The sequence below is a fragment of the Oratosquilla oratoria genome, chromosome 27 (genome assembly GCF_046742065.1).
Source record: "Oratosquilla oratoria isolate Oo_2021 chromosome 27, ASM4674206v1, whole genome shotgun sequence".
In the NCBI taxonomy this organism is placed as follows: Eukaryota; Metazoa; Arthropoda; class Malacostraca; order Stomatopoda; family Squillidae; genus Oratosquilla; species Oratosquilla oratoria.
The window spans coordinates 4,843,821-4,869,029 of record NC_134803.1 but is presented as its reverse complement, the minus strand read 5'-3'; the positions used below and the strand labels follow the sequence as shown (position 1 = coordinate 4,869,029).

The following is a 25,209-nucleotide window of genomic DNA, read 5'->3' as shown; positions in this document are numbered from 1 at the left end:
TTTACCTAGTTGTATTATACAGGAAGGGAGCTATGGTCGTGGTGACCCATCTTTGTATCTTTCAGCATCAAGTTTTTTCTTAAAACCTTGAATAGCATTTGTACACACTGTTTCTCTATCTAAATTATTCCAGGTATCCAGTACTGTACTCTATTTGGGAAGCTATATATGTCTTTTTTTTCACATCTATTCTATAGTTATCATTTTTGAGTTTCTTTTCGTGTCCTCTTGTTTTTCCAATGTCCCATTTTAATAAATCCTTCCTATCTAGGATTTCCATTCCTTTCATAATTCTATAGTCAGTAGATCTCTTTCTCTTTGTTCTAGAGTTGGTAATTCCAATTTAGACAATCTTTGTTTGTATGTTAATTTGGAGAGAGTGGGTGCCAACTTTGTCATTGCTTTCTAATTTCTTTATATTCTTTATAGTATTGGGTGTCCATAGTGTTGCTGCATACTCAAGTTTTGGGCTTATCAGTGTAACTAATAATTTTTTTAATCTTTTCCTCATCCAAGCAGTCAAATGCCACTTTCATTGACCTTAATAGGTTGAAGGTTTCTCCAACTATTTTACTGATATGTTTGTCCAGTGTCATGTCTTTGCTGATTATTACTCCAAAGTCTCTTTCTGAGTTCACTTTTTTAACTTCACCAATTTTATATTATCTTGATATTCTATTTTTACCTTTTCCAAACTCCATTATACTACACTTCTTGATGTTGAAGTTCACTTCCCACTTTTGAGTCAATTTCCAGATTTTGCCCAGGTCTAACTGTAATGATTCACAATTCTCCTCTGTTCTTACTTTCTTTAGTACTTTTGTGTCATCTGCAAAGAAATTCATATAACACTCCACTCCTTTATCCATGTCATTTATACATATGGCAAACATGATTGGAGCCAGTACCAAACCATGCGGGGCACCACTTATCATTTCTTCCCAATTCGAGTATTTGTCTCTATTTACTACCCTCATTTTTCTCCCAGTCAGGAAGTCTTCCAACCATTCCAATAATTTTCCTCTAATGCCATCTATTGATTCAATTTTTCTTATTAGTTTCTTGTGTGGCACCTTATCATATGCTTTTTGTAGGTCTAGAAAGGCACAGTCTGCCCATCCATCCCTTTCTTGTATGATTTCCCATGGTATATGTGTGTGTGTGTGTATTTATTTATATATATATAAATATATATATATATATATATATATATATACATATGTATACACACACACACACACACAGTACTCTCTCCTTATTGACTGCTGTATTATTGATGGAAATTTTCCATGGATTAGCTAATTAGTATTTCAAAGGTACACAAAGTCTAATTCACTGTACCATACCATATATTTATATCATGCATGCCTGAGCTTGACTGGTTTGCATTCTTGCCACTATAGTATATGTGATCTAATGTGAGTTATTTGGCATGGCCCAGGCAACCCCCATTGTTGCCACATCTAGAGATGACCTGCACATGGCAAGCTGTGTCACTGTTATTCTGTATTTACTTAGCTGTATCTAACTGGAAGGGGAGTTATGCTCACGGTGTCCCGTCTTTGTATTTTGCAGTGTCTAGTTTGCTCTTAAATTCATGAATTATTTTTGCACACACTTTTGTTTTGTCCAAATTGTTCCTGACATCCACTGCTGTGTGTGTGTGTGTGTGTGTGTATTTACCTTGTATTTTGTAGGAGAAGAGCTATGCTTGTAGTGACCCACAGTTGTATCTTTCTGCATCCAGTTCTTTCTTAAAATCATGTATAGTTTTAGCACTCACTGTTTTCTCTTTCAATTTGTTCCATGTATCTATTACTCTGTGTGGAAAGCTGTTATTTTTCAGATCTTCTGTAACTGTCCTTAAGTTGCTTCTCATCTCTTCTTATATTTCTTTTGTCCCATTGAAGTGTGTGTATTTATTTAGCTAGTTGTATTTTATGGGATGAGAGCTATGCTCGTAGTGACCTGTTTTTGTATCTCTCTGCATCCAGTTTGTTCTTAAAATCTTGTATAGTTTTGGCACTCACTGTTTCCCCGTTTAGTTTGTTCCAGACATCAATCACTCTGTGGGAAGCTATTCTTTTTCAAATCATTTCTGTAACTGTCCTTCTTTAGCTTCTTCTCGTGTCCTCTTGTTTCTCTTCTGTCCCATTTTAATAAGTCATCTCTATCAAGAAATTCCATCCCTTTCATAATTTTGTAAATGGTCAGCAAATCACCTTTCTCTTCTCTGTTCCAGTGTTGATGGATGTAATTTATCCAATCTTTGTATGTCAAATCTAAGAGTGTATGTGCCATTTTTGTCGCTGCTCTTTGGATTCTTTCTAATTTCCCGTTTGTTTTTTTTTCATAATAGGCGCCCATAGTGTCGCAGCATATTCCAACTTAGATCTTATCAGTGCAACCACTATTTTCTTTACCATTTCTTCATCCATGTAGTTGAAGGCCACTTTCATTGATCTTAATAAGTTAAAAGTCTCTCCAACTAATTTATTGACATGTTTATCAGGTGTCAAGTCACTTGAGATAATCATTCCCAGGTCCCTTTCTGAGTCGACTTTTTTGACTTCCTTGGTACCAATTTTATATTGACCTGATATTCTATTTCTGCTTTTTCCAAATTCCATTATTCTACATTTCTTAATGTTAAAGTTCACTTCACACCTCTGACTCCATTCCCATATTTTGTCTAGGTTTTTTTGTAGATATCTGCTTACTCTCGAGTAATTTGGCATCATCAGCAAAGAAGTTCATGTAACATTTCACTCCTTCATCCATATCATTTATATATATGGCAAACATTAAAGGAGCCAATACAGAGCCTTGCGGGATTCCACTTAACACATCTTCCCAGTTTGAGTTTCTGTCTCTAAGTACCACTCTCATGTTTCTTCTACTTAAGAAATATTTTGTCCATTCTAGTAGCTTACTTTGTATTCCTCCTATTATTTAAAATTTTCTTATTAGCTTTTTATGTGGTACTTTGTCAAAAGCCTTCTGCAAGTCCAAGAAGGCACAATCTGCCCAGCCATTTCTTTCTTGTATTATCTCTATTAATCTTGAGTAAAAACATATTAAGTTTGTGGTACACGATATCCCACTTCTTAAGCCAAACTGTTTAGGGTTTAATATTTTATTCTCTTCCAAGTGTTTGATCCATTTGCTCCTGATAACCTTTTCGCATATTTTTGTTACTGTGGTTGTAAGGGATACCGGTCTGAAGTTTGAAGGATCTCCCTCGTTTCCTCCTTTATATATTGGTACTATGTTTGCATTTTTCCAATCTTGTGGTCCCTTTCCTTCTTTGAGTGAAAAGTCTATTATCTTGTATAATTTGTCTGTTAGCTCATCTATACACTCTTTCAGTATCCAATTTACAATTCCATCCAGACCATGTGATTTCCTAACATCTAGTTTTTATTTGGTCTCTTATTTCATTCTGCATTACCTTTATTTCTTTCATTTTAGGGGACCTTTTTCGTCTAGCTTCCCAAATTTGTGAGCTCTCAATTGTTAAAAACAGTACTGAAATGTCTGATCATAACTTCAGCCATTTCTATGTCATCTGTATATTCTTGATCTCCTTCACGCAATTTTACAATTTTGTTTTGTCTTTTATCATTTACATATCTGTAAAAGAGTTTAGGTTGATCCTTACATTTGTCTATAATATATTTTTCATAGTTTCATTTTTCTTTCCTGTGTATATTCACATATTTAATCCTAAGTTTTATACATGTTTGCCATTTGGATGTTTTTTTGTTTGTTTGTTTTTTTCCATCTTTTCCAGGCTTTGTCTCTTCTGTCTTTAGCCTCACTGCATCTCTTGTTATAACAACACTTTATATGAATCTCTTTTTGCTTCTTCCTTGGTACATGTTTATCAATTCCTTCCTTGTAATTTTCTTTAAATGTTCCATTTGTCTTCCATCTTTGTTTCCTCTTTAGAAAATTTATCCCAGTTTGTGTTTTGGAAATTTTTTCTAAGTTTTACAAAATCTGTTTTGTTGTACATTAACCTTCCTTCTCTATGTTTTTCATTCCTTCTCACATTTTGTTCTTTTAATTCAAACTCTATTAGTATGTGGTCACTCTTCCCAATTGGTGTCTTATACTCCATTTTGTTCATGATATCAGGCTCAGAAGTGAATACTAAGTCTAGTTTTGATGGTTCTTCATTGTTTCTATATCTAGTATTTTCCTCAACCCATTGTGTTAAGGTATATTCGATTGCTGTTGTTGTATATTCGATGGTCATATTCAGCTGAATGTTGCTCCATAGTTCTTCTCTCCCTTTTACTATCATTTCTTCCCAGATTACATCTTTTGCATTAAAGTCACCCATAATTACTATGTTACCACCCTCTTTCAGTAACTTTTTTAGAATATTGTGTCTTCCAGTAATTAGGAATGATCATTGTCAGACCAAGCCTGTGTTTTTGGTGCCACATCTACAAATGATAAAAATTAAACCATTTCAAAGGTGACACATTTTAAAAATGTTACATGTCTTGGAGAGGGGGGTCTGTAAGTCCTCCGAGGTCATAAGTTTTCCGAGGCAGTAAGCCTTTCGAGCCTGTAAGTTCTCTGAGGGTGCAAGTTCTCCAAGGGTGCAAGTCCTCTGAGGGTGCAAATCCTCTGAGGATGCAAGTCCTCCAAGGGTGCAAGTCCTCCCAGGGTGCCAGTCCTCCCAGGGTGCAAGTCCTCCCAGGGTGCAAGTCCTCCCAGGGTGCAAGTCCTCCCAGGGTGCAAGTCCTCCCAGGGTGCAAGTCCTCCGAGGGTGCAAGTCCTCCGAGGGTGCAAGTCCTCTGAGGGTGCAAGTCCTCCGAGGGTGCAAGTCCTCCGAAGTTGTAAGCCCTTCAAGGCTGCAAGTCCTACAAGGTCGTAAGTCCTACGACGGTGCAAGTCCTACGAGGGTGCAAGTCCTACGAGGTTGTAAATCCTCCAAGGTAATAAGACCTCCAAGGTAATAAGTCCTCCAAGGTAACAAGTCCTCCAAGGTAACAAGTCCTCCAAGGTAACAAGTCCTCCAAGGTAACAAGACCTCAAAGGTTGCAAGTCCTCAGTGGTCACAAGTCCTCAGTGGTCACAAGTCCTCAGTGGTCACAAGTCTTCAGTGGTCGCAAGTCCTCAGTGGTCGCAAGTCCTCAGTGGTCACAAGTCCTCAGCGGTCGCAAGTTCTCAGTGGTCACAAGTCCTCAGCGGTCGCAAGTCCTCAGTGATCACAAGTCCTCAATGGTCGCAAGTCCTCAGTGGTCGCCATGTTCCCTTGAACTGACCAGGAAAAAATGTCCCTTGGGTTCGGCCTTGGCCTCGGGGCGGAACCCCAACACGGGATCCCCAGCATGGGATCCCTATGGTGGGATTAGAGTGCGGAGCGCTGCGGCCGTAGGCCGCTGTTTGTGCAGCCAAGCCTCTGGCGAAGCCGGAGAGGGCGAAGCCTGCGGCTTGTATACAAATTTTCTATTTTTCATATTTTTATATACAACTTTAATCATAATTAATTCCACAATATATTTGCCTTCATTTATCTTTGTCACATTTAAACCATTTTGGGTCAATATAATGACTCCTCCTCCCTGTTTATCTGTTCTATTTTTTGCCCAGTGGTTGTAGACTTTGTCCCACCATGCTTGTTGATAGAGGGCCTTTCAGTTTTGTCTCCACAATTCCCATAATGTCAGGTTTCTCCATTTCCAGATAGTCGTTTCATTCATTAATTCCAGAGATCATACCATCGATATTTGTGTATGCCATTTTTAGTTTCATATTTACTTTTTTTTTTTTTTTAGTTTCATATTTTCTTCTCTCTTTTTTTTTTTTAAGTTTCCATGTTCCTGATGTACCATTATTTCAGTCTTGGATCCAAAACTTAAAAAAAAAAAAAAAAAAATCCATCCCCGTTCTTTTCTCATTTCTATCATTGGCTTCAATTCTGAGAGCCTTGTCTTTCTCTTTTTCATCACTCATTTCCTTTTTATCCATTTATGTCTGAATTTCTCACTGTTTGCTAGTTTAACCACTTTCAATGACATCTCCTCAGTCATCATTTGAGTTCTTAGTTTGATTTTCAGAGGTCTATGTTGTTTTTGTTTTGAGTATTTGCCCACCCTGTGAATCTCGTCAATTTCCTTATCAAAATTTTGTTCGAGCTCAAGTAGTATGTGGTCACTCTTCCCAATGGGTGTCTTGTATTCTATTTCATCCACAATTTCAGGTTTTGATGTAAATATTAAATCTAGTCACAATGGTTCTTTGTTATTTCTATATCTATTCTCTTTTACCCATCAAGTCATTGTGTATCAAATGGTCATGTCCAGTAGATAGGAATGGCTTGGGATTTGATGGAAAGACATTAATATTAAAATGTCAATTTTGTTTGGAAATGAGGCTAATGCAACAATGCCAAGCAAAATGGAAACTTTACTGTCAATCTTTCCCTCAAATCTCCAGCCATTCCTAGCACCATACATTCATGTTTTGATATGTATGTATATATTCCATTAACAGATAACATACAGAATAACAATGAAACAGATCACTATGCACAGGTCATTGCTATATATGTCAAGAATGGGGGTTTCCCTGTCCATTCCAAAGGGCTCACAGAGTATCACAATAGCATCAGTGTCCTTTCTCTTGTATCCATATATTTCAGTTTTTCAACTCCTTTTTACCGAGATATTTTACTGCTATGGCTCCCAAATGACCTGCAGTACCTGCTTTTGGATCTAAACATTGGAGGGCAAGACAAGTACCTATGATACTTGAAAAGAATTAACTGCTAAAAATAATAGTGTAATGTACAAACTCATTGATTCACTAATGCAATCAAAAGTTTGCTATTTTTTTCACTCATTATTATTAATACTTTTACATACACTTTGTACTGGAATTTTTTTTTAATACTTAAAAATACATTTAAGATACTTTGACAAGGGAGACCCATGCTAGGCTATAGTTACCGATACACAACCGTATTTGTATTAATTATTTTATTATCAATGGGTGTTTGAATTCAAGAACATAACCCCCCCATCAATAACAAGGGAGTACTTTATACATACATGAATATATATATATATATATATATATATATATATATATATATATATATATATATATATATAATATATATATATTGGTGTAGCATGGCAGGAGATTCTCTGTGAGGCATATTCTGTTAAAAACGACAGCAAAAGAATTGTTAATTAACTTTTTCCATGAGCTCTCAAGCTTGCAAAAAGTAGATTTTTGGTAGGGGGGAAAGGGAGTAAATCAAATTTCCTATGAGTTTTCGAAATTTGATTTACTCCCTTTCCCCCTACCAAAAATCTACTTTTTGCAAGCTTGAGAGCTCACGGAAAAAGTTAATTAACAATTCTTTCACTGTCGTTTTTAACAGAATATATATATATATATATATATATATATATATATATATATATATATATATATATATATATATACATTATATGCTGGTACATTGTGACAAGTTGATGAAGGTGGAAAAAGAAGTTGCGGGTCTAGTTCCGAGTTTGTGAGTTTATTCCAGACCGGTTTCACTCTATGCTTCTTCAGAGGAAGAAGCATAGAGCGAAACCAGTCAGGAATAAACTCAGAGACTCGGAACTAGACCCGTGACTTCTTTTTCTGCCTTCATCATATATATATATATATATATTAATACAGGGGGAGGTTGCCATTAGTTTTATTAGTCTTCATAAACAGGCTATAGTAATCTAATCAGTGGTTTCTTTCCATCAATTTCAGCATTCAACAAGATACTAATGATTGTAGTGAGAGTAATAGCATGACATACTGGTAAAACTAGTATAACAATGCATGTTGGGATAAATCCAATTATCAATAGCTGTAGAAAAAATCAAGTTATATAATGTACAATAAGTATAATTCATTTATATGACAAAATGTGTTTCTGTGAATGCACAAATCTAAGCATACAAAGAACAACTTGGGTGGAACAGTGCATTAAACCAAGAATAGAAGTTGTCACAGAGAGAAAAAAAGTGGCCAGGTTGTTAAAACAGCTTGCAAAACAGAGATACTTAGTCTGGCCCCCACCTTTACTCCTTCCCCTACACAACATAATCTCCCCGACACATTCTGTTACATTGCAGGCAAAGCACTAGCAAGCACCTGTAGGGTTTTCGTCTGGCTGTGTGAAAGGGTTCCTCAAAACAACAAAAGGGAAGGTTGGAAGCCAAGGTCAGCAAGGGGAAGCAAGCACAGCAAAGCACATCTTGCTCAGGCTTTGTTCCTATGGCACTGCGACGTCATTCAGCACGTGAGAACTTATAAATTATGTAGAAAAGATTGACTGCACACCAAATAGGAAGCCCTTTCGCAACTACAGTGGTGGATACAGCCACTTTATTGATATAGAGGCCTATCAGGAGGATGACAAACATGAGAGAAAGAAGGGACAAGGTTGAGGATGTCTTCAATACTAAAAAATAAATCAGATAACTTATTAAAACTAAAAACAGTCCTTTATCTCTTTATCCTTGTCTAACTATATATATAGATTATGTATATGTTAACATTGATTCATATTTCTTATTGCACTTAAACACACATTTATACATGTCTATATATATATATACATATACACACACACACACACGTGTTTGTGTCTTTACCTAGTTGTATTTTACGAGAAGAGAGCTATGCTCATAGTGTCCTATCTTTGTATCTTTCAGCATCCAGTTTCATCTTAAATTCTTGTATAGTTTTTGCACTCACTGTTTCCTCATCCAATTTATTCCAGATATCCACCACTGTGTGGGAAACTATTCTTTTTCAGTTCTCTTCTATAATTATCCTTTTCAAGTTTCTTTTCATGTCCATATGTTTGCTGATAATTACTCATAGGTCCCCTTTCCGAGCTAACTTTTTTTACTTCCTTTGTACCAATTTTATATTGCCCACATATTCTATCTTTACTTTTTCCAAATTACATTATACATTTCTTGATGTTGAAGTTTAATTCACACGTTTGACTTCATTCCCAGACTATATCCAGGTCTCTCTGTAGTGATCCACAGTAATTTTGCCTCATCTGCAAAGAAGTTCATATAACATTCCACACCTTTATCCATGTCATTTATATATATTGGAGCCAATAAAGAACCTTGTGGGACTCCACTTATAATTTCTTCCCAGGTCGAGTTTTTGTCTCTAAGAACCACCCTCATTTTTCTCCCATTCAAGAAATCTTCTATCCATTTCAATAACTTTCCTTGTACACCACCTATCATTTCAAAAAAAAAAAATTAGTAGCTTTTTTGTGTGGTACTTTATCAAATGCTTTTTGTAAATCAAGGAAAGCACAATCAGCCCATCGATCCCTTTCTTGCATTATTTCTAATAGTCTCGAGTAAATGCAAATCAAGTTAGTGGCACATGATCTTCTTGTCTAAAGCCAATTGTTTTGGATTCAGTACATTTTCTTCTAGATGTTTAATCCATCACCTTTTGATAACTTTTTCACACATTTTTGCTATTGTGCTTATAAGTGAGACCAGTCTATAGTTTGTGGGGTTTTCTTTTCTCCACCTTTATATATTGAAGTGTGTGTGTGTATTTACCTAGTTGTATTTTACAGGAAGAGAGCTATGTATTTACCTTCTTGTATTATATTTACCTAGTTGTATTTTACAGGAAGGGGAGCTATGCTCATGGTGTTCCGCCTTTGTATCTCTCAGTGTCTAGTTTGCTCTTAAATTCATGAATGTTTTTTGCACACACTATTGTTTCATCCAGTTTGTTCCAAGTGTCCATCCCTCTGTGTGGAAAACTGTTCTTCATATCTCTTCTATAACTATGTTTTTTTTAGTTTCTTTCCATGTCCTCTTGTGTTTTGCTTGTCTCAATTTAAGAAGTCCTCTCTTATCAAGTATTTCTGTGCCCTTTATGATTCTATAGATGGTCAGTAGGTCACCTCTCTTCTTTGTTCCAAAATTGATATCTCCAAATTAGCCAGTCTCTCTTCATATGATAAGTTTGAAGGTGCTGAAGCCATTTTTGTGGTTGCTCTCTGGATTCTTTCAATTTTCTTTGTATTCTTTTTGGTACTGGGTGACCACAATGTCACCACATATTCTAGTCTAGGCCTTATCAGTGTGACTAATATTTTTTTTAATAATTTCTTCGTCCAAATTGGAAAATCCACTTTTATTGATCTTAGTAAATTGTAGGTTTCTCCAACTATTTTGTTTATATGCTCATCTGGTGACATGTCTTTGTTAATAATTACTCCTATGTGTGTGTATATTTAAATAGTATTTACCTAGCTGAATCTTACATGAAGGAGAGCTATGCTTGTGATGTCCTGTCTTTGTATCTCGCAGTGTCACTACTAATTGTTTTATCCAGTTTGTTCCAGATATCCACCATTCTGTGTGGATTTTTTTTTTTTTAATCAGGTCTTGTCTATTACTATCCTTTTTGATTTTCTTATCATGTCAACTTGTATTTCTCTTATCCTAATTTAATAAGTCCTCTCTATCAAGGACTTCTGTGCCTTTCATGATTCTGTAAATGATCAGCAGGTCACCCCTTTCTCTTCTTTGTTCCTAAGTCAGTAATTTCAATTTAGCCAACATCTGATATAACAGGTTAAAGTGTTGGGGCCATTTTTGTGGTTGCTCTCTGGATTTGTTCAATTTTATATATTTTTTTTGGTACTGGGTGACCATAGTGTCACAGCATACTCCAGTCTAGGTCTTATTTGTGGGACCAGTATTTTTTTAACCATATCTTCATGTAAATAAATAAAAGCCACCTTTATTGATCTTAGCAAGTTGTAAGATTCTCTGAAAATTCTGTTTATCTATTTATCAGGAAACATATCATCCAAGATGATTACTCCCAGGTCTTTTTGAGATCCCACTTTCTTGACTTTCTTTGTTCCAATTTTATATTGTCCTGATATTATTTTTTCATTTTTCCAAATTCCATTATGCTATATTTCTTTATGTTGTGTATCTATTTATCTAGTTACATTTACTTGTCTTTCTATCTCACAACATCTAGTTTGTTCTTAAATTTACCTACTTGTATTAAAGGAAGGTGAGCTATGCTCATAGTGACTCAGCATCTAGTTTGTTCTTAAATTCTTGTATGGTTTTTGCACACACTATTGTTTCGTCTAATTTGTTCCAGACATCCACCACTCTGTATGGAAAACTATATTTCTTTTTTCAGATCTCTTCTATAACTATCCATTTTTAGTTCTTTTCATGTCCTCTTGTTTTTCTTTTATCCCATTTTAATAAGTCTTCTGTCAAGGGCTTCCATGCCTTTCATGATTCTGTATATGGCCAATATATCTCCTCTTTCTCTTCTTTGTTCCAGGGTTGGTAGTTCCAATTTTTACAATATTTGTTCATATGTCAATTTTAAAAGTGTTAGTGCCAATTTTGTCATTGCTCTTTGGATTCTTTCTAATTTCTTTATATCATTTTTTGTGCTGGGTGTCCACAGCATACTCCAATCTTGGTCTTATCAATGTAGCTAGTATTTTTTTTTTTCCTTACCATTACATCATCTAAGTAATCAAAAGCCACTTTTATTGATCTTAGTAAATTATAGGTTTCTCCAACTATTTTGTTTATATGCTTTGTCTGGTCAAGTCTTTGTTAATAATCACACCTAGGTCTTTTTCGGAGGAAACTTTTTTACTTCCTTTGTACCAATTTTATATTGCCCTGATATTCTTTTTTATACTTTTTCCAAACTAAATTTCTTTATTTTGCAGTTCCCTTCCCACTTTTGGCTCCATTCCCCAACTTTGTCCAGGTCTCTCTGTAGTGATTCAGTCTTTTTCTGTGCTTACTTTAGTATTTTTGCATCATCTGCAAAGAAATTCATACAACATTCTACACCTTCATCCATGTCATATATATATAGTAAACATTATCGGAGCTAATACTGAACCTTGTCACACTCCACTTATTATTCTAAACAGGTTGAGTTTTTATCTCTAAGTACCACCCTCATTTTTCTCCCATGCAAAATCTTCCATTTCAATAATTTTCCTTTTACACCTCCCGTTGTTTAAAGTTTTCTTAATAGCTTTAAGTGTGGTACTTTATCAAAAGCCTTTTGTAAATCTAGGAAAGTACAATCTGCCCATCTGTCCCTTTCTTGTATTATATCTATTAACCTTGAATAAAAACAAATCAAGTTTGTGGCACATGATCTTTCTTTTCTAAAACACAATTGTTTTGAATTCAGTGTATTTTTTTCTTCCAAATGTTTACCCAATCTACTTTTGATCATTTTTTCACATATTTCAACTACTGTGCTTGAAAGGGAGACCAGTCTGTAGTTTGTTGGTTCTTCCTTATCTACCCCTTTATATATTGGCACAACATTGGTATTTTTCCAATCTTGTGGTACCTTTCCTTCTCTGAGTGAGCAATCTATTATCTTATATAGTCTGTTAGTTCATCTATACATTCTTTCAGTATCCAATTTGCAATTCCATCTGGGCTGTGATTTTCTGACATCGAAGTTTATTATTTGGTCCCTTGTTTTTTTCTGTCACAATTATTTCTTTCATTTGGGGGGGTGGGGATCTTTCTCTCTGTCCTTCATCCCAACTGCATTTTCATTTGTGAATACAGATTTGAAATAGTTCATCATTTCAGCCATTTCTACATCTTCTATATATTCCGCATTCCCTTGACACAGTTTCACTATTTCCTGTTTATTTTATAATTTACATATCTGTAGAATAAATTAGGTTGATCGTTACATTTGTCTATTATGTCTTTTTCATAGTTCCTTTTTTTCTTCTCTGCATATTTTTACATATTCATTTCTTTGTTTAATATATATTTGTCTTTTACCCTTTTTATTATTTTTTTTCCTCCTTTTTCAAGCTTTGCCTTCTATCTTTTGCCACATTACATTTTTTGCTGTACCAGCATTTACTGTACTCTTTTTCCTGTTTTTTTTTTCTGGTATGTATTCATCCATTCCTTCATTATAGATTTCTTTTAATGATATCCATTTCTCTTCCATCCTTGTTTCTTCATTAAAGAAGTTTTCCCAATTTGCTTCTAGAAAGAATTTTCCTAGTTTCACAAAAATCCTCTTTGTTGTACATTAGTCTTCCTCTTCAGTGTTTCTCATTTCTTCCCAAATAAATTTCCTCTTTTACTTTGAACTCAATGAGTATGTGGTCACTCTTCCCAATTGGTGTCTTGTATTCCATTTTATCCACAATTTCAGGCTCTGACATAAATATTAAGTCTAGTCTTGATGGTTCTTCATTATTTCTATATCTGGTATTCTCTTTTACCCATTGAGTCATTGTGTATTCAATGGTTATGTCCAGTAGTATATTCCCCCCCAAGGTCCTCTCCACCTTTCATTGTCATTTCCTCCCAATATATTTCTTTAGTGTTAAAGTTACCCACAATTACCAAGTTCCTCCTTTCAGTATTTCATTTAATGCATGCTTTGTGTCTTCCAACATTTTGGAATGACTTCCTTTCCAAGAATATGTTTTTGGGGGCACATATATTACTAAAAATTTTCTACTTCTCATGTCACCGTTTTCAACTTTTATAATCAATTCCACATCATTTCCTTCTATTATCTTTGTCACATTCAAGCCTTTCTATTTTTTATACAGTGATTATAAACTTTGTCCAACAGTATTTGGTGGAAGTGGACCTTTTAATTTCATCTCCACAATTCCCATTATATCTGGTTTCTCTTCTGCCAGATAGTTGTTTAATTCCTTCCATCCTGAAATCATGCCATCTATGTTGGTATACATTATTTCTTATTTTCTTTTTCCTCCTTTTCTGTTTCCTGTGTTTCTTTTTTTTTTTTTTTTTATACCATTTTCTCAGCCTCAAGCCTTGTACTCTCTAAAAAAAAAAAAAAAAAATCTTTTTAGTCTCTGTTCTTCTCTCATTTTTCCCCCCCATTGACTTCATTTTTTATTATCTTTTCCCTCTCTTTTTCCCCATTACTAATTCCTTTTTTATCCATATATTTTTGTAATTTTTACATTTCGTTTGTATGTGTGTGTGCAATTGGAACAATCTATTGTATATACATGTTGTATGCTGGTATGCATTTATAAGCACATGTATCCAACATTTTTTAACACTCATACACATATACACACATTTGCATAAAACATTTATGTGCACCCACATGCACATGCAGGCATTCAACCATGTACAGATATGCAGCAAACAAAAACTATACAATCTTGCTAACATACACAAATTCACACATTCATGCAAGAACAATACACATACCACAAAAAAGCTCCCCTTCATATAATTCTTACAGAACTGTGCAATTTACATGTACACATTACATAAGAGAAATATCACTAATGGGTGAGCCAAGCTGGATGACTACAAAGTAAATGCAACATTTTTTTTCTTCACGTGTATTCACCTAGTGATATAGGATTAAGCCTACCTCATAATATACCATCTCTCCACTCCTTCAGTTTAAATAAAACCATTATGTGTTTGTTTTAAAGTTGAAATGATTAGTGTGTGCTCACCTCATTATGAATTATTGGGCAATTTATATTCAGCATGTCCCATCCTGTGACATAATTCTGATGTCACCTGTGTCCAGTTGTCATAGTTGCCTTTGAAATCGTTAACACTGCATATATCACTTCTGCTGGCAAACAATTTTATCTGTCCATAGCTCTATTTGTATAGTAAAACTGGTCTACATGCTCTTATATCTATTTGTGCTACAAAAAGCATTAACTTACATGATCTTGTATACCCTCACCATAGACATTTCCATAAAATATCTTCATTAAATGACCTGTGGGGTAATCTGGTAGATATGGCTGGATTCTTTGGGGGCTCAAAATGTCCAGGAAGAGTTCCTGGGCAACAAAATGATTGATTAGTACATGCTTACTCCCAATGAATTTTTCCTCAGCACATTTGTGCAATCTATCATACCCCTCTCCCTTCTTTTATCCAGTGTATGTAGCACAGAGCTTTCATTCTATATGCATAACTTAACCAACCACTATGGACTCAAGAACCATACTACTATTAAAAAAATAAAAAGTAAATGAATAAATACAATAATTTATACTTGAAAAAAAATTGATGTGCACCCTGAAGTATTACATTTTCTGGGCTAGATCTCATTGTTTTTGGTATATCGTCACAAACTCTCCCTCAAAGAGAAGGCTAGGATATTTACTCTTTATGGAAGTAAAGTAGGGAATTTAATGTAATATGATGCCCATCTGGGGTATTTGCTGCATGTTATTGTGGGGTTTAAAGCTGCTCAGTAGCAGGCAGCTGATAGTTTAGGGCAGTGGTCCCCAACCTGTAGCTTGCGGGCGCCATGGCGCCCTTGGGACCCTATTATGGCGCCCGCAAAGGTCAACCAGAAAACTGTGAAACATCCTTCATTTTAACATTTCTATATAAGTATATATATATATATATATATATATATATATATATATACTTCTCTCTGGGGGAAGGCACCCTCCACTGTGTTTATAATGACAGATGTAGCCCTCAGCCTACAAAAGGTTGGGGACCACTGCTTTAGGGGATATATGGAGCACTCCTACGGACCAGTCACACATTATTTTGTCTGTGATGGAGGAAATATCTGTTCATAGAGAAATTATACTTTATTATACTGCAACTGTCCCTCTGTTATGCTGTTTCCTACTCTTGATACTTTCCTGTACCACTTCTCTGAATATCCATTTCCTTTTTTTTGCCAAACCCTGTGGTAGGGAAGAAGAATACTGACACTGAGTGTTCCCAATTGAGTTGTACATGGCAACAAAAATGGGATGGGGATAGGACTAATCATCCTACTCTCTGCTGCCCCAAAGGGGTCATTCCTAAAAAAAAGCACAAGGCATAGGTGGGTCTGGAAGTTTTCCAGTCAGAACACTAAGGTTTGGGATTTTACCTGCATGGATATAGTATAGATGAAAATAAAAGGGAAGAGATAGGTAGTATGTTTGTGAGAAGAAAGATGGGTATGATGGCATTGAGTGAAACTATGATGAAAGTGAGGGGTGAGTTTGAGTTTGGGAGTGTAGTTGGGATGGTGTCAGTAGTGAAGAGAGGAAGAGGGAGAGAAGGGGTGGCTATACTAGCAAGTGAAGATATGGGTAAAAGTGTAGTGGAGTGGAAGGAGGTTTCTTCGAGGTTAATGTGGATGACGGTGAAACTATGAAGGGAGATGTAGGTTTTTGTAAGTGTGTATGGGCCTGATAGTGAGAAGAGTGTAGAGGAAAGGGAGGCTTTTTGGGTAGATTTAAATGAGTGCATAGAGGGTTTTGGATGACATGTCAATGTAGTGGTACTGGGAGATCTAAATGCTAGGGTAGGAAATGAACCAACAGAATGGTTGGGAAGTGTGTAGTTCCTTCCAGAAAAAAAAAAATCATGGTGGAGAGATGATTGTGGAGATGTGTCTAGAAAGAGAGTTGATAGCAAATACAGTGCTGGTAGATGGAAGAGTGGTAGATAATGCTTTAATGGACTATATAGTAATTTTGGATGTACTTGTTCTTGGGTCTGGGGTATTGGCTGCATGTTGTTTATGGCATCTGGGGTATTGGCTGCATGTTGTTTATGGCATATGGGGTATTGGCTGCATGTTGTTATGGCAAAGTAGCATGCAGTTGATACTTTAGGGTCTATATGGGGCACTCCTATGGACCAGAGCCACACATCATTTCGTCTGTGATAGGGGAGGACTCTGCTCAGAGTGAAATGATGAAACTTTTATTATACTGCTATTGTCCCTCCATTATGCTGTCCCCCAACCCCTTGTTGCTGTCCTGTACCATTTCTCTGAATTTAATTTCCTTGTTTTGCCTACCCTATGGTGGGGGGAAAGAATGCTGCCACCATGTGAAAAATGGGACGGGAATTGGGACCAGGTAACCATTTCCCTGTAGCCCCACAGGGGGCATTCCTAAAAAAAGTGAAGACATAAGGGGGTCTAGGACAGTGGTTCCCAAATTTTTTCTGTCATTTCCCCCTGCACCCAGTTCAACCATCCAGATTTCCCCCTTCATGTGTATGTGGGAGAATAGTAACACATTGTGACTATTTACTAATTTATTTTTCAAATGAACAAAATATACTAATAAACAAGCATTCTCTCTCTCTCTCTCTCTCTCTCTGACATGAGAAAATCCATCAGAGTTGTTTTTAATTAGTAGGAAGTATAATTATTTCACCCCTGGTAGCTTCAAATTTCCCCCAGTTGGGAACCACTGGTCTAGGAGTTTTCCAACCAGCACCCTAAGGTTTGGGCCTTTTAATGTGCATGGATGTGGTACAGATGAGAGTAAAAGGGAAGAGATAGGTAGTATGTTTGTGAGAAGAGATATGGATGTGTTGGATTTGAGTGAAGCTAAGTTGAGAGGGAAGGGCAAGTGTGAGAATGGGAGTGTAGCTGGGAGGTCCTCAGGAGTGATGAATGGAGAGGGAGAGAAGGGGTGGCTATACTAGTATGTGAAGAGATAGGTAAATGTAGAGTGGAAGGAAGTTTCTTCAAGGTTAATGTGGATGAAGGTGAAACTGAGAAAGGAGATGTAGGTTTTTGTAAGTGCATATGGGCCTGGTAGTGAGAAGAGTGTAGAAGAAAGGGAGGCTTTTTGGATAGTTTAAATGAGTGCATAGAGGGATTTGGGAGGAACGTCAATGTAGTAGTACTGGGAGACTTTGATGCTGGGGTAGGAAATGGTCCAATGGATGGAGTGGTTGGGAAATTTGGAGTTCCAGGAAAGAATCATAGTGAAGAGTTGATGATAACAAATACAGCGTTTCTGAAGTAAGTCAAGCATAAGTACACATGGGAGAGGGTGGTAGATGGAAGGGTGGTAGATAGAGCATTAATGGACTATGTAGTGGTAGATAGGAGTATAATAGGAAGCGTTAAGGATGTACATGTTCTAAGGGGAGTGAGTGGGGGAATATCAGATCATTTTTTGGTGGAAGGTAAGTTGAGAGTGGAGGATAGATGGAGAAAGAGAAAAAGGACAAAAGGCAGGGAGGTACTTAGAGTGAACTCTTTAAATGAAAAGGAGAAGGAGTACAAGAAGCTGAGGAGTGAGAGGGAGTGAAGGATAGAGTAGAGCTAGGAGTGGAGGAGGAATGGGGATGGTTCAATGAGGGAGTCATAAAGTGTGCAAAGATGGTGTGTGGAACAAAAAGGACAGGAGGAAATAGAAGGAAGGGTAGTGAATGGTAGGATGAGGAAACAAAGAAGGTTGTAGAAGAGAAGAAGTGAGCTTTCACAGATTGGTAAAAAATAGGATGAGGGAGTCATATGAGAGGTACAAAGAAAAGAGAAGTAAAGCAAAAGGTAAAGGAGGCAAAGAGGAGAGCAGATGTGAAGTGAGGTAAGAGTATGACAGAAAATTTTGAAAGTAATAAAAAGATGTTTTGGAAAGAAATTAAGAGAGGTAGAGGAGGCGAATCAAGTAGAGAAGAAAAGGTAAAAGGTGCAGATGGAGAGATAATAATGGAAGAGAAGGCAGTAAGGGGAAAATGGGCTGAGTATTTTATAAAGTTGCTAAATATGAAGGAAGATAGGGAGAGAAAGATAGTTGCAGTGGGATGTGCTAAGAAAATGACTGTGATGGGTGAAGAAAATGGAGGAGAAATAAGGAAAGATGAAGTGAAGGCAGTTGTTAAGATGATGAAAGCAGGTAAGGCACCTGGGTTGGATGGATGCCATGCAGAATGTCTAAAAAAAGGAGGTACAGTGATGGTGGACTGGCTGGTGAAGTTATTTAATGTTTGTTGGAGAGAGGGTAGAGTGCCAGAGGGCTGGAGGAGTGCCTGTATAGTTCCACTTTACAAGGGAAAAGGGGACAAGTGTGAGTGTAGTTTCAGAGGGATTAGCGTAAGTGTAGTTGGGAAGGTTTATAGGAGGATCTTGATTGAGAGGATTAGGAGAGGAACAGAGGGAGTAATTGGTGAGGAACAGTGTGGATTTGGGACAGGTAGAGGTGCATAGATCAGATTTTTGTGGTAAGACAGATATGTGAGAAAGCTATAGGAAAGGGTAAGGATGTTTTTTAGGCTTTTATGGATCTGGAAAAGGCTTATGAGAGGGTAGACAGGAAGGCACTGTGGGAGGTTTTGCAGATATATGGGATAGGAGGAAAGCTTCTAGGAGCTGTCAAGAGTTTGTCACCCTGGCTGTTCAACTTATACATGGATGGGGTGGTGTGAGAAGTAAATGCAATGGTGGTGGGTTAGGGATTGGAAATGGTTAAAGAAAATGGAGAAAAGTGGGAGGTGGGCCAGCTGTTGTTTGCAAATGACACCGCACCTTTAGCAGGATCAGATTAGGGATTGAGGAAGTTGGTGACAGAGTTTGGGAGAGTGTGTGAAAGAAGAAAGTTGAAGATAAATGTGGATAAACAGTGACGAGATGTACAAGGGGTGAAAGTGGCAGCAGACTGGAAGTGAGCATTGAGGGAGAGAGACTGGAGGAAGTGGACAGATTTAGATACTTGGGTGCAAATGTGGCAGGAAAGGGTGGAGTAGAGGTGGAGGTAGAATGTAGATTGAGAGACGCAAGTAAGTGCCATGGTGGATTAACCATTTCACTCCGGGCCAAAATCTCGCGGGCAGCATGAGCTGCCAGACGTACGATGTTGCGTCATAATACTCGCACCATAAAAAATAGTCACCGCTTATATCGATCGTTCTCTCTTTCACCCGTGAATTTTGACAGCCATAGAAAATGTGATGAAGCCAGTTTAGAGAGTATGTCAGTTACGCAGGGACAACTACAATAAATACCACTCCTCGTTTAACGACAACAATTGGGACCAGCGCGCCATCGTTAACCGAATCGGTCGTTAAGCGAAAGTGTATACATATACGTACATGTACTGTATGTACAATGTCCAGCAATACATGTATCTTTATTTTCGTGTATTTTCCCTCTTTTATACAGTACATTAAAGCTTTATTTACTGTTTATTTACCGTGCTTAGGTTCCTAAAATTACCGTATATGACCAAATCCGCGTATGCTGACATTCCATATTGAATACCGGGGTATTTTTTTAGTTTCGACCATGGGCGCAATATAGCAATAGAAAATTAATTATTAATTTTGTAAATTAAAATGTATCAACGTAATATGCAATTTTGTGGGCGGAAATGAAAGTAAAAAATACCATGCTACAAGAAAATATGCTAATGAACGAAGTCGGTAGCATAGGATCAGGACGCCATCTTGTCGTCTGCCAACGTCTCTCACAACGACGACGAGCCAGATGACATCTAATTTGCAGGTAATGATTTATCAAACACAGGTTAGGTTAGTTTAGTTTAGGTTAGATGAATTTATCATCCTTTCATTTCTTCGACATCGGCATCTATCATAACAAACATGGTGTACCATTCGTCCGACATGACTTCGTTACTTTCGAAATTTGTTTTAGCACCTTTTTTTTTTTCCGCTCACAAAATTGCATATTATGTTGATACATTATAATTTACAAAATTAATAATTAATTTTCTATTGCTATATTGCGCCCTTGGTCGAAACTAAAAATTTACCACTACCGGTATATACTGTACCCCAGGTAGTTTTTTCAGCTTGCAGGATGGTAATGTAGACCTAATCTTCAGAACACTTTACCTCACAGGTAATATCCACCGTACAAGTTCATTTATAACATCATACAAATTTGCCTCAGCCAACTTAATTATCGTACACGACGTAGTAATTTCGGGAGATTTATGTTAAACGAATGTCATAAAACCCGTCGTTACTCCGAGTTGTCGTTAACTGAGTAGGTCGTTAAACGAGGAGTGGGTGTACAGCGTAAGAGCCAAAATCAACTCAAAATGATGTGAAACCAACAAATCTTGCTTATTTTGATTCATCTTAGCCTAGAAGCAGAGAAACTGGGTCGATTTTGTCAAGATATGCATGCGAAAGTTTGGTAGAACATCCGTAGACTTTCTTTCGCTCCTCACATGGGTTGAATGAGGTCGTATTTTTCGGGGAAGCTTCGTTAGAATTTCAGAGAGTGAAATAATTTTACATTTATGATGTTTCAAATCAATGTACAGTCACCCATAATAGTCTGACACTTATGGAAAACGTGTTTATAAATAGTTTTTGTGGATTTTTTTGGCAAATATTTATCACTTTGTTATGTGGTAAATTGATTTTTTTTTTTTTTTTTTATGGAGGCTAGGTGATTGTGGTGTTTCTTATTGTTTTGGTAAATGTTTTAGTAAACATCCATCACACCATTTTGTATTATGCATTTATTAAAAAATTTGCAGTGCCTAACTGTCAAAGTACAACTTCACCTCCTTGTACCTCATTTTGTACACCTGTCGCCTAAATTTCATCCTAATGGCTGATTTTATACCCCAAGTTACCCCCGAAAAATTGCTGCCTGCTGGGGTTACCAGTTTTGTCAATAAATAAAAAAAATTGGGAGTCTTTTATAGTCAATGAATAGGGCTATTTGGTCATTACTACAGATTTGACCCTTGACATAATGCCTATTTCTGGCAATTTTCTTAATTTGTGGCATACAACATATACCGCTGATGCTGTAGGGGTTAGGGAGAGAGACTGGAGGAAGTGGATAGCTTTAGATACTTGGGTGTAAATGTGGCAGGAAAGGGAGGAGTGGAGGTAGAGGTAGTATGTAGATTGAGAAGCAAGTAAATTTTGGGGGGATTAAAAAGTGTAATGAGAAATAGACATTTGGGAATGGATGCTAAGAGACTGCATGAAGGAGTGATTGTGCCAACAGCACTTTACGGGGCAGAAACAGGGAACATAGGAGAGGAAGTTTAAATGTATCTGAGATAAAATGCCTGAGAAGTATGGCAGGAGTTACTAGGTTGGATAGAGTGAGAAACGAGGTGAGGAAGAGAGTGGGGATAGAAAGCTGGGAGATAGGGTTGATGAAAGTTAATTGGGATGGTTTGGAAACATGAAAAGGATGAGTGAAAAAAGATTAGTAAAAGTGATGTGGAAGGCAGAGGTGAAGTGAACATGAGGGGGCAAACAAGGACAAGATGGATGGATGGGGTCAAAGGAGCACTGGGAAAGAGGGGAATGTCTATTGAGGAAGGACGGGAGAAGACAAAAGACGGGTGTGTGGAGAATGGTTGCGTATGGATGATGCTGTGATGCATGGGAGTGGGTGGGGGATGAGAGGATAAGGGAGTGTGAATATTTTGATGCAGCCCAAAGGGATTTCTCACTGTCTTTTCTTTTTCTGAACAAGCAGATTTTTTTTTTTTTTGGGGGGGGGGGGGGGAATGAAGTGATGAGGCCTTGCTATGGATGTGCTCTTTTGCTACATTGCTTCTGACCCTGGACAGTCGGTGAGATGTAGGGATGACCCGTCATCCATGAGGAGCTAAGATAAGAGGGAGGGAGGGGGGTGAAGGGGAGTGAAGTATGTGGGGATGGAATGGATAGAAGTGGATTTTATGCCTTTGTTTTTGACTGCCTTGTAAGGGGGAAAAAGCCATTGGTATATGTATGTGGTGTACATCTACCCACAAGCATTCTAGCATTGGTGCAAATTGTATGCATTTGGAGTTGGAGTGTATAGGACCTGACACTGGTACTGAGAGGCCAGAAAGAGTCACTGCATTAGGTCAAGTTGCGTCATGGTGTTGAGTCAGTCCCGTGTATATATACTGCCTGCCCAGAGCAGGCAGGCCAGTCAGTTAGTTCTCTGTATTCAACTTGTTTTGTGTCACTAGGCCTTCGTGATTGGTCCCCCACTTTGGGGACCACACCATGTCTACCTCTGACACACGTACCTGCACTAGAATAAAGTAAACAAATGAAACTGCGCATCACTCTCTCCCTATGTCACCTAGTCCAAAGTAACACACTCATATGTTACATTGGTGACCCTGGGAATTTTAATGTGAGCGCACCCAACCAACCCAGGATCATCGACAAGCTTTGACAGATGCTGTTCCATATGTGGGTTCTTTGTGACTCCAGGACTACTTGGACATTAGTCAATCCCACCACAGCTGCAGCTGACACAGCCACTGCCACTCCCCCTTCCGCCACTTTGGTCATCATCACAGCAAATGCAGCCACCATTTCTGCCACTACTGCTACTGTGGTCATCACAGCAGCCATCGCAGCTACCGCTGCTATGGTCACCACCACAGCCACCATAGCTGTGGCATGTCACTCACGACTGCCTCCCCACTCGATGTCACGATCAATGCAGATCGATGTCACTACGCCAGGGATGTCACCACTTCCAACATTGCTGTCTGCGCCATCTCCAGGAGGTTCTCAGCTCCACTGATGTCACTCATGACAAAGGATTAGAGGCGGAGCATGCAGACAAGAGACCTTTTGGTCCATAATTAGGTTGGATGCAGAAAAAAATAATAATAATAATAAAAAGATAAAAAATAAATAAATAAAAATTTTAATACAAATGATAAATAAATAAATGCATAGGTATGGTTAAATAAAAAACAAACAGGTAAATAGTAAATAATAATAAATTGACAGATAACTAATACATACATATAACAAAGGCTTTTTCCCCCTTACACGGGGGTAGCCAAAGAGAAAAGGGCATAGAAACCACTCCCACCCATTCCATTCCCTACATATTCCACTCCCCTCCAACCTCCCTCTTATCTTGGCACCTTCTGGATGATGGGTCATCCCTGGGGGATGGGTGGTGAGGAAATATGAGAAATAAATTGATGCAGCCCGCCCGAAGGGATTTCTCCCTGTTTTCTTTTCTGCATGAGGGGACAGAGAGGGGGGAGTTGCCAAATAAATGAAGTGGCCTTGCTGTGGATGTGCTGTGTCTTGCAACACTTCTTCTGACCCAGGGCAGTAGACAAGATGCAGGGATGACCTGTCATCCAGGAGGTGCCAAGATAAGAAGGTGGGAAGAGGGTGGAGAGGAGTGGAATATGTAGGGAATGGAATGGGTGGGAGTAGTTCCTAGATGCCTTTTTCTTTTGGCTACCTCCCGTGTAATGGGGAAAAAAGCCTTTGGTATATGATATGTGGGCCAGTGAGAATGAGTGAGAATAAGGGAATGGCAGATCATCATCTAGTGAAAGGATGATTGAGGATGTAGGTTAAAAAAGAAAATGGAAACAGGCACAAGTGCTGAAAGTGAGTGTTTTCAAAAGGAAAGATGGACAGACGTTAACAGAAGAGGTGGTAGTGGGGGAAGGATGAATAGAGTATTTTAGAGAATTGTTGAATATAAAATAAAGGAGGATAGGGAGGGTTTGGTGGTACCAGCAGGAGGCATTAGAAAAATTATGATGATCGAGAGAGGAAAATAGAGGAGAAATAAGAAAAGATGAGGTGAAAGTAGTTTTGAAAATGATGAGAGCAGGTAAGGGAACTAGGCTAGATGGGTGTCATGTAGTATGTCTCAAGAAGGGAGGTACAGTAATAGTGGACTGGTTTCTGAAGTTGTTTAATGTGTGTCTAAGGGAGGGTAGAGTTCCAGAGAACTGAAGGAATGCCTGTATAGTTTCTCTTTATAAAGGAAAAGGGGACAAATATGATTATAGTAGTTTTAGAGGGATCAGTCTGTTGAGTGTAGTTGGGATGGTTTCAACTGATAGGATTAGGAGAGGATCAAAGGGAATTTGTGAGTAGTGTGGATTTATGAAAGTAAGTGTTGCACGAATCAGATTTTTGTGGTATGGTAGATTTGCGAGGCTTTAGAAAAAGGTAAGGATTTTTTGGGCCTCTATGGGTTTGGAAATGGTTTATGACAGGGTGGACATGAAGGCACTGTAGGAGTTACTGCAGTCCCCCAGGACTGGGGGAAAGCTGGTAATGACTGCAATGAGTTTTAAGAGTGATGCAGCTATGACAATATGGTATAGGTGGCTAAATCAAAAGGAAGACTACAAGCACTGGTAGAAAAATTTCAGAGGACATGCGAGTGAAAGGGCTAAAGATAAACATAAATAAGACCAAAGTAACGGTAGCAACAAAGAAAAGGGAAACAATACAGTGATCATACTAGATGGGAAAAAGCTTAAGCAAGTCCAATATTTCAAGTATTTAAGGTGCATAATCAGAGAGGATGGAAGATCAGAAAAGGAAATCGGAACATGAATATAGAAAAAAAAAAACAGCATTTGGAAAAAATAAAGTTTCT

The 25,209-nt window shown here is 37.6% G+C and overlaps 1 protein-coding gene across 17 annotated transcripts in view; it reads right to left on the bottom strand.

Annotated features, from left to right (window-relative positions):
* LOC143039867 (mesoderm induction early response protein 1) overlaps positions 1–25,209 on the bottom strand; it is a 120,959-nt gene that overhangs the window by 57,989 nt on the left and 37,761 nt on the right. For 12 of the 17 annotated variants that reach the window (XM_076210144.1, XM_076210143.1, XM_076210146.1 and 9 more), the window contains one exon: positions 14,792–14,911. The exons of 4 other annotated variants lie outside the window; for them this stretch is intronic. In XM_076210144.1, the coding sequence (XP_076066259.1) occupies positions 14,792–14,911 (120 nt within the window). Of the gene's footprint in view, positions 1–14,569; positions 14,621–14,791; positions 14,912–25,209 lie in introns of those variants that run through there. One more of the 17 variants, XM_076210154.1, reaches the window with a different exon arrangement.